At 38.9% G+C, this 10519-nt stretch overlaps 1 protein-coding gene across 1 annotated transcript; it reads left to right on the top strand.

Moving 5' to 3' along the window:
• The first annotated feature begins 6754 nt into the window (after nt 1–6754).
• Nucleotides 6755–9950, top strand: RGS1 (regulator of G protein signaling 1). Its single transcript, XM_006026498.2, has 5 exons — nt 6755–6941; nt 7378–7461; nt 7980–8041; nt 8150–8313; nt 9102–9950. The coding sequence occupies exons 1-5, from the start codon at nt 6841–6843 to the stop codon at nt 9285–9287; spliced, it is 597 nt and encodes a 198-aa protein (XP_006026560.1). The 5' UTR covers nt 6755–6840; the 3' UTR covers nt 9288–9950.
• Nucleotides 9951–10519: the final 569 nt, after the last annotated feature.

The following is a 10519-nucleotide window of genomic DNA, read 5'->3' as shown; positions in this document are numbered from 1 at the left end:
TACAAAACTAAGTGTGAATGGCATTGTGGGCATAATAGCCAGACTACATGTCCATAATAGCCAGACTACATGATACCTGTCTTGTATCAGGTTCAACAACCTAGTTACTCCTTATGCTCCAAAATATTTGCTATAAAATATTTAATGTTGGGGGGAAATGCACCAAAAAAAAAGAAAGAGAAAGAGAAACAAGAAAACAAGCAAACAAAAAAAAACAAACCCTACCTCTAACATTTTATAATGAATTCAATTTCCTTCCAAATAGAAACTAGTTTCAATTTCCTTGAAGCAAGTCACTTAACGGAAGGATCGCTCTACGCCTTCTGTCTTCAGGTCATATAGAAGACAGCAGCGTTTCAAAGAAATCACTTGTTTTCACAGCTAGGTTGGAGCTCTGCTCTCATGATCAAGAAGAAGATATTCACCAACAGAGGGCCTTTTAGGGCATGAGAGAATAACATACTCCACCCCAGAAAATTTGTTCCCATGTGCCTATTTGGTTCAGATGCCTCATAACAGCATGAGTAGAATGAAGGATGCATCTACCATTAAGAAACTGGAGTAAACTAAACAGGCGTTAAGGCAAGGCAATCTGAAGGGCATCTTTACACATACTCCAGGGTAAGAGAGAGGAGACATTTTAATTAGAGAAGCTCTCGGGACCCGCTCTAAACCAAAATGCCCACAGCCTCTTATGTATTCTGCATCCTGAGCTTCAAAATAGTGACAGCAGCCTTTAACTAAAGCTTGTTTGACAAGCTTTAGTTAAAGCGCCCCATCACCATTTTGAAACTCAGGCATGCTGAATAATTAAAACAGGTCAGAGCAGACATAGGGCACATGTATTCAGCATCCCCACATTTAGTGCTTTAGCAAGAACATAAGGAAGCAGAGGAAAGAAAAGACAAAGACAGAAGCAAATAGCATGTAAAAGTTCATGGGATTTTTCTTTTCTCTTCAGTTTAATTAAAAACTTGCTCACTTTGTAATCCTGAATTACTCTCTCTCTCAAGTGTGTGCACGCATGCACGCACGCAAGCACGCAAAATTCTACAAGGTTCTTCCTATAAGAAATTGCCTTTACTCAGTAGCACTTCTGATGCAGTTAGAATTATAAAGCATATTTGACATTTGAATCTCCTCTAATGTTTGAAAATTGCTTCTACTAAAATTTAGAATTAGATGTGTTATTCACCGCATGCCCACAGGAGATTTTGAAATGGTTTGTAAACAGTAAAGGCAAATTATGGCATGAATGACAGCCTGTTACACTGGCTGCAAACAAATTATCCTTTGTTGTCATGCTGTACAGGGATAATGCCAATCATTATGAAAGAGTTCTCCCTCCTTAATCAAATTGTGGACAGGATTATTAGTACTATTATTTGGACAAACCTTTCAAAGCTGTCATGAAATTAATAGTTCAGCTTCCAAAATATTAACTACCGTGCACTGTTATGGTGATCATGAAAAAAGAACCACACAATAGCTTAATTACCCATCAAATAATCATTACAAACAATAATTAACAGTGCAGTACAGCAATCTATGAAATAGATAATGGTACTTTGTGGTTGAACTGAGGCATAGAAAAGGGAAGTGCCTGGGCTTCTATCACCTCCCCAATGAACTCATATAATGGCAATAATAAGGAGAGAAATTCTGTAGCAATCCTTTAATATTTCATGCTTATTATTCCACATACATGCTGGGTTTAATACCACCACAGAATGGTTGAAATTCCTTTTTGAGCCTGGGAAATTCACAGGCAGCAAAAGGTACATGATTTGAAGATGAGTGTAAGACTATTTAAAATATATAAATAGTGCCTTATAGTCCACAAATATCAAAAAGGCATACATACTTGCTTAATTAGCAACAGAATTTAAATTCAGGAAAGTCCACATCAAAACTGGCTGACCTTGTCAGGATTTACAAATGTTAAGCTCAGATGAAGTTCCCTCTCATTCTTGCCAAAAATGTCTCCCACCTCCAACATTTTACATAATTATTTTCTCCTCTTGTCTCTTTTTCATCATGGTACAGAATTTATCCTTGAAGGAAATTTGTTTCTACACACTTATCTGTACAGTCCTTGCAATGAGGTCACCCACTCTAGGCATATTCAGTTTCTTTCAACCAAGCTGGGGTTACCTCCACCTATGCCCGCCTCCAGTCCTAGACAGAAGAAGTGATTCACACTCAGAAAAGTGAGATGGAAACACTACACAGGTACAGAAAGGGATGACTTGAGGATGGAGATACTCAGAGGAGGAAAGTGCCTGTTTATTATTGAAAAAAGAATAACCTTCACGAAGATCTGAAGTTCCTAGTGATACTTAGTATAGTACTGAAGAGTTGACATATTAGGATGAGTTTACATGTTACACTTTGATCGTGTTAGGGGCACTTAAAACTTAATCAATCACCCGTTTAGGTTCATTAGTGCTAAATGCCCTCTAGGTATCTTCAGGTGAGGATTATCTTTAAGTTGTGCTACCTACCTCAAGTTAAGTTAACTTCTGGGTGTTCATCTAAAATAAAACCCCCAACTTGTGGTCCTTCATTATCCCAGGATATGCACTGCTCCCAGTTGGACTAGCAATCACTGAGGACTCTATGACCCTGAACTGACACCTGGAAACAGCTGGGCAGCAGATGAGAGGGGAGAAAGGTGAAAGGGGTGAAGGCAGGGAAGAGAGGCATGAGAAAGAGGGAGCGGAGGAGCAGGAAGCAAGGAAAAGGGCATGGGGAGAGAGGAAAAAGGGAGTCCCCTCAGAACCCAAAATTGCCTCCCTGACCCCTGAATTGCTCCCTCTACCCCAAGAATATCCACCTGCCACCCTGATCACCCCATCAGCCCATCCACAACCAGATCACCACCCTGCCATCCCAATCAGCCCACAAGTGGCAGAGGCCTGAATGGGAGAATTCCCCCTCCATGTATACTCCTGAGGCACATACATACCACGTTGTCCCCACACAGCTGGATCCAGCCCCTGCCAAGTCCTGAAGGAGAGGCAGGGGGACAAGGAACTGCTGGGCAGCTATAGGACCCAGCAAGGGTTGGATCAAGTTGCACAGGAACAGGAGGGGTGGGGATGCTATCAGTGCTCTTGGGCTGTTTGGGGTGGCAGAGCAGCAACCTAGGGAGTGAAGAAATAATACAGGGGATGATGTCTGGCAGTGGAATGATTCAGGGCATAGCAGGGTGGTGATTCAATTGGTGCAGGGGGGGCTTCCCCCTTCCTCCCTGGTCTATACTGTGGCTAGAGAGCTGGCAAGCAGGGCAGCCATGGAGCAGACTTGCAGCCCTAGACATGTACCTGTTTACCAGCCCTCTAATGGCAGGTCTCAGCCATTATTCCCCTCTTATCAGCGCTGGTGAGGCCACATCTGGAGTATTGTGTCCAGTTTTGGGGCCCCCAGTACAGAAAGGATGTGGAAAAATTGGAGAGAGTCCAGTGGAGGGCAACAAAAATGGTTGGGAAGTTGGGGTACATGACTTATGAGGAGAGACTGAGGGAACTGGACTTATGTAGAGTAGAGAAGAGAAGATGGAGAGGGGATTTAATAGAAGCCTTTAACTACCTGAAAGAGGATGAAGCTAAGCTGTTCTCAGTGGTGGCAGATGACAAAACAAGGAGCAACGGTCTCAAGTTGCAGCAAGGGAAGTTTAGGTTAGACATTAGGAAAAACTCACTAGGAGAGTAGTAAAACACTGGAAGAAATTACCCAGAGAGGCTGTGGACTCTCCATCCTTGGGAGTTTTTGAAGACCCAGCTAGACAAAGCCTTGGCTGGGATGATCTGGTTGGGGAGTTGGACTAGATGACCTCCTGAGGTACCTTCCAACCCTAATTTTCTATGATTCTATAAGTGTATACACACACATATATGTATACACACACATACATGTGTTTGTACTTTATATATACCTGAAATTTTAGGCAAGGGCCTTTGGTTCTGGCTCTGCCATATTTGATATAGGACCAGAGAAGGTGGCAAAGTCGGTTTATGCAACTCTGTCCTTTCTGTAGTCTGGAGCAGGCTAGGTTAGAAGTATTTGTTTGCGAGATCAGATCAGGTCCCACAGGAACTTAAGACAAACTTATTTCTAACTTCACAGTGTCAAATCTTTGACTGCCTGTATAGGTCCAAATACACTATACACATTGGAAGTTAACTGCTATTAAATCCCAAAGGTGGCATTTGATGCTCACTTTGCATATGGATAACAAAAAGAGAAGGCTTCAAAAAAATGGAGAATCAGGTCACTGATTTAGGGGACCGGAGATGAATCATTATTTACTGAAAATTAGGCTCTATATTTTTGCTAGGTCCCATGTTGACCTAAATGCTTTGTGAACTACATAATTGTTATATTGCCTCAGAAAATTCAGCCACCTAGTTTAAAGACATGTTTACATCAGCCAACTCTTCTTTTCCTTTTAGTCCTTTGGGGTGAATGAGTTTGAAAGCATTTAGTAAATAAGTGTTCATCTGTGGAGCATGAACAGTACCACAGGAAGCATTCAGACAGATATATTTATGTCACTGTTAATGTACAAAGGATTGCTAAGCTCTGGTGGTTAGGTCAGTCTTGACGTAGATTTAATTTTCAAGATAAGTCTTATAGGATGTTGAATCCATGCACTTATATCAGTTATCTAGACACAATTTTCATTCTTACCATATTCTCAATAATACACGGTGGCTGTTTCAGACAAGTCAGTAAATCATCACTTTTACTGTGATCCCAGGAAACCCTGGATAAATTATACAACTCACACAGGGTTAAAACAAACAAATTAAACTTTGCAGAAGTACCGGATATATATAGAAAGGTTCAAAAGACATCTAAGGGCATGATTACACCACTACCAAGAAAAAGTCCTACCCAGTTGCTCTCACTCCACATTCACCAGATACTGGAAGAAATAAATGGTCATGATTATTGCAGTGCTGGGTATGTCCAGTGCCAGTCTCAGTAACACAGCTGAGACAAAACTTGAGAGCAAAGGCAGATCAAGAGAGGGTGCACTGCTGCACTTGAACCCCACTTTGATTCCTGCTCCACCCAAAGATTCAAACTAAGTACCTGGCAATGGTAGCAGCATTTCTAATCAGGCAGGGCTGAGAGAGTCATCCAACTTCATGGCTCATTGTAACCTATCTGATCCCTTCTAAACTCTTCATTCTACACAGGTGTTAACAACCCTCTCTTCTTTTTAATGATCTTGATGTTCCACCAATCCAGCTATCACTTGTTTTGCAGTCAGTGGTGATGCGAAGGGGGTGCACGGGGGAGCACATGCACCCCCTGAGAGCACTGGTGCACCCCTTGTCAGGCCACACTCCCCGTTTAGGCGTCGGGCAGGTGGGAGCACTGATGCCCACTCTGTGAGCGCTGGCCGGAGAGCGGGGCCGCCAGCAAAAGCGGCTGCGCCACTTCCAGAAGTGGACCCCCTGACTCAAGAGGCACCAGTCACCCGTGTTTGCAGTTGTGCTACTGTCTATTAGCTGTTCCTGATAATGAAGCTCCTATTTCACAGCCCTGCAGATTGTTTTTAAATCATTCCCATTAAGTTATATTTGTTTTTGGTTCAATGGTAAACTGAATAATGCAGCCCTAGGCCCCTAGTAAATATTAGTAAAGTTTCTAGTTTATTTTTAACTGGAGAAAAATGTGTATTGTGTTATATATAATGATACACCACACCATCTGCACCTCCCTTTCCAAAACTCTAGATCTGTCCATGCCTGAGAATGTTCCTGCCCATATGTCAGAAGCAAAGATATATTATTTTTTGGTAAGTAGTGCACATGGAGTGGGACTGAGTGAGCAGGCCTTGTTTTTGAGTGCTAGGTATAGGATCATCATGGAAGTAATATAGACATGCCCTTAAAGTGGGCAGGAATCACCACAAAAGGATGGAATCCAAACAACTTATTTCTCTTGTTGAAGAATTCTGCCCTTTCCTTTTTATTCACTAAGGCACAAGTGAAAGTATCTTCATATATAAAAATATAAACTCATTAGCAAAACCTACAGATCCCTTGTGTGTGCTATAATGTTTATTTAATCTGAATGTACTCAATGCAGCTTTAAAGTCCTTTCCTCCTACTAAAAGTATCCTTAAACATGTTTCCTGTATACATATTTTAGACCAGGGCTAATCAAAGTGTATTATCAATGTTTCAAACAGTATTCAACTGTGTGAACTGCAAAGCTTATTGCATGTGGAACTCTAGCATTGACAATATGTTATGTCATTATTCTTGCTATTCTAGTATGCCAATAAAATTCATTATTAAAAAATGGATTATTAGTATACCTAATATTATGTAGTACAGGTACATTCTGTAGCATAGCAAATGTACCCTCCTTAGGTGAATGGGAAACATTTGGCACATGTTCAAAGAAAGATCCCCATGCAATAGAAGTATGGCACAATCTAGTTTTTAACATTTTAAAATGTTAAACACCTCAGACATGGTCAAGAGCACCTGTCAGACATAGTCAAGAATTTTTGTGTTTTTTTCATTAAAAAATGTTAAAGCTTTTTTTTCTTTTTAACCAAACTGATATAATCTCATCCGGTTTAACCTTAGCCACGAGACACTGCTGTTTTCTTTTTTCAAAGATACACGTCACTGTGTGCCGAAAAAAGGGGAACTTCCACAGCTTGTGGTAAGGTTGCATGATAAACAGATCTGTTCCCACCAACGAAAGAAGCTGCTTGCATCAATAAAAAGCGGTGGCACAGTCTGTGAGCTGACATTTGCAACTCTACGGATTATCACTGCAGAAGACAACCCTACACCAAAATTAAGCAAAATGCCAGGATTATTTTTTTCCCACAACAACCCAACTGAATTGAAAGAAGCCGAATGCAAGGTCGCAGAAGGCAAAGTCCATAAAAAGAAGCAAAAGGCTTTGTAAGTACATGTGATGTAGTAATCAAATGTATTTGAAGTGAAATTCACATCAGGAACTTGAGGATTTAGAATTAGTGCCATTTCATAGAGTTCACAGGCACAAAGTGTTGAACAACTATAATATTACTACAACAGGACTTGAACTGAAAAGAATCTGGGGGAACAGATTTTTCTCTGTTAAAACAAATTAAAATAGGTTCAATATAGAATGGAAAGGAAGAGGCTTTATTTGGCAAGGGTCAAACCTCTTAGTGGGAACCTCTTGTTCTTCTGAGAGTTATTACATGTATTACTAGCCTGGCTGGCATCAACTATCAGAGTGAAAAACTCTAGCTTTAAACATGTACAAGTTCTAAGACTTTCTTTCAGAACATAAATACAACTGTATTTAACCAGAATAATGTATATATTACAAATGTTTGATCATTGATTTCAGTGGTGCTGATCTGAAAAGCTATTTGAAGTCCATGGTCCCACATCCTGAATCTGGCATCAAATCTTCTACCTCCAGAAAAGTTATGTAAGTATTCAGCTCTTGTAACATATATTAATAGTTAACTAAGGCTAAATTACTATATTCTGTCTTTACAAACTACTGTATTAATTTCTATAAATATACTGACTTCAGGGATGTCCATCAAACATACTATTTTATGGGAACTAATAAATTAAAGCTCCCCAACAAGTTTGTGAGGTAGGGAAATGTTATTATCCCTATTTTAGAGATGGGGAAATAGTAGCACAGGTTGATAAAATGACACTCTCAAGGCTATGGTAAAAGTTAATTAAAAATCTCAGGGTCAAATCTAGGTAATCATGGAGCCTTCCAGTCTTTCATTAACTTACTTGTATAGCTCTGTTTATTATTTGCCTCACTTGAATCTCCAAACAATGCTAGCAATTTTATGCAGAGTCAATTGTAAGTTTTAAGAATAAGCAATTCATGTTCATAGCATTCTGTAATCATTTAAGCCTTCCTAAAAGTACAATACTTTTTTTTTTATATTATATATTTTCCTTTCCTTTTTGTCACCATAGGTTTTCTGCAGAAGAGGTGATGCAATGGTCCCAGTCTTTGGAAAAGCTTCTTGCCAGCCAAAGTAAGTGCATTACTTTATTATTGATACTTTTTTATTATTGAACTATTACTCTTCTGATGTGTCTTAAATATAATGCTAAACCTGACTGTGTATTTGTGTTTGCTGTAGGAGGTCAGGGAGTCTTTCGGGAATTTCTGAAGTCAGAGTTCAGTGAGGAGAATATGGAGTTCTGGTTGGCCTGTGAAGAATACAAGAAAACCAAGTCTGATCACTTACATGGCAAAGCGGAGAGGATATATGAGGAGTTTGTTCAGTCAAATGCTGTTAAACAAGTAAGTACAAAGTTAATGTGTACATATTTATATTTGAAATATTATGGGATAGCCATGAAAAAGAACAAACATGTTATTCTAAAACAAATATCCATTTAATTAAATGGAAAAAAAAGGCATTCATGGTTTTGTTAATTTACCTATTATACTTCTGCTTTGTGCTCCAAGCCTACCAAAGTCTCACAAGCACAATTACATAAGGGAGGTCAATGAATGGATAAAATCCTGCTTGGAAAGTGGAGGTGGTAGTAATGATTCATCCGGTGCCACTCTTCCTTTGAACTGATTTGAACTTATGCCAAATAGGATATGAGGGCATCCTGCCTCAAACACCAACTAAAGTGTTGGTGATTTTTAGTCCTTAAAGATCAGAGACCACTTTGGAGTCGGGGGAGAAGGCAGGGAACAAGACAAATGTACTAGCATCAACCTTATTCCAAACTGTATGCTTAACATTCATCTAAAAAAAGTCCTCTTGTTATTTTACTTAAAGTTATTCTTTACTTCCTCACCTAAACTCTTGTGTTGTGGCTCTTCAACCCCAGGAGCAACTGTGTTACAACAATGAACAGTATTTCTTGTGTGCAGTTAGTGTACCAATTTTATATTTAATCGGTAAAATAAAAAGGCAGCACATATGAAGGCAGACGAATTGTTCTAACTTAAAAAAAAAACCACTTTGGAGTGAAATCGAAGAGTTTGTTTCAGCAAGATAAAGTAACAGAAAGAAGCAGGAAGCAAGTTTAAAAAAAACAAAAAACACATAACGTTTAATTTTCTCTTTCCAGATTAATATTGACTATCGTACAAGAGAAACAACAGCTAAAAAGGCTCAAGACCCAACCCTCACAAGCTTTGATGAAGCCCAAAAAACCGTCTATGTACTTATGGAGAGGGATTCCTATCCTCGATTCTTGAAATCCAAAGCCTACCTGAGCCTTTTAAACCACCTTCAGGCCAACACTCTCAAGTGAAGAGTCTGATGAAACAGAGAAATGGTGGTAGACTACTTATGTCACTTAACCTACAGATAGGTCTTCCTACATGGCTGGCTTTCAGTAGGGAGAATGGTAATGCTAGCCTCCGGAATGCTGGGAGGAACACAGAATAGCTCTGCATGCATGAGATTACTTGATAAAACCCAATGAGGAGGAAGGCACTGAAGCTAGTTTTTATACAAGAATGAGAGAGTAGAATGAGGGAAAACCTCCTCCCTAATTGCACTGAACTGAGACAGGAAATATTATTGTTCACATGGTACTGTGATTCTGACCAAAGTATTACAACTCATAGAACTGCCAGTGACTTGGATGAGGCAGGGTAATGTTCTTGTATCTGATAAAGATGGTTACGGAAGGGAAATATATCAACAATGGGAGAAAAAATTTCAGCTGATAATTTTGGTAACTTAAAAAAAAAAAAGCAGCTAAAAACATATCAGCAATGAAGTCTGGTCTATAAATGTTAACAAATGTGTGTGCAGTAATGGTATTGTATTATGGAAATGTATTATAAGCTTAAAATTTTGAATGGATTTTTATTTAAAATGTTAAAAACTAGATTACCCGATACATTGTATTCAACAAGTAGGTATGTAGCATTTCTTTACTCTTTAATTTATCGCAAAGTAAAAACAACTAACAACAGTTACTGTTTCTCTGGTCTTTTTGTTTCATTAATTCAAAGAGAAAGCTTACTAAGTTTTCTCATCAGAATTAAAGCACAGTTATTGTAACATCTGATTTTCTTCTAGTCTACTCATAAATTCCATTCTATATTTATCATTCTCTCAAAACCTACTCATTCAAATATTCTAGATCTTCCTTCTGACCCAATTCTTCATTACAATTATTATATATTAGCTAAACTCCAATTACTACTGAAGGGACATAGAATAAGGTCTAAATTTCTCTCCCATTTTTTGCACATCCACAACCTTATTAAGTCTTTGAGCAACAGTAAAAACTAAGAATAAAAACATCAGAGCAGAATTGCAGAAGAAGCTCCTCATCTTAGGTTCTTGACTTGTAAAACATACCAGATCATTCATACTTATCAATAATGACAGTAACTGGTGAGATTGACCAGCAGTGCTATTGCTACAGCACCGTGTTTTGGCAGGATGCTGTGTTGACAGAGACTCTCATTTACAATGCTAATATTAAAGTAAAGTAAAGGTCATTTTAAATTGTGCATTAAATTTGCT

Source organism: Alligator sinensis, unplaced genomic scaffold, assembly GCF_000455745.1.
Source record: "Alligator sinensis unplaced genomic scaffold, ASM45574v1 scaffold761_1, whole genome shotgun sequence".
Taxonomy (NCBI): domain Eukaryota; kingdom Metazoa; phylum Chordata; order Crocodylia; family Alligatoridae; genus Alligator; species Alligator sinensis.
The sequence above is the reverse complement of the archived record's forward strand: the minus strand, read 5'-3'. Positions and strand labels throughout refer to the sequence as shown.

Excerpts from the sequence above, each read along its gene's own strand:
- RGS1 (XM_006026498.2), top strand. The coding sequence starts at position 6,841 with ATGCCAGGATTATTTTTTTCCCACAACAACCCAACTGAATTGAAAGAA. Across the intron at positions 6,942-7,377 it reads AAAAAGAAGCAAAAGGCTTT|TGGTGCTGATCTGAAAAGCT; the intron begins GTAAGTACATGT and ends CATTGATTTCAG. Across the intron at positions 8,042-8,149 it reads AAAGCTTCTTGCCAGCCAAA|GAGGTCAGGGAGTCTTTCGG; the intron begins GTAAGTGCATTA and ends TGTTTGCTGTAG.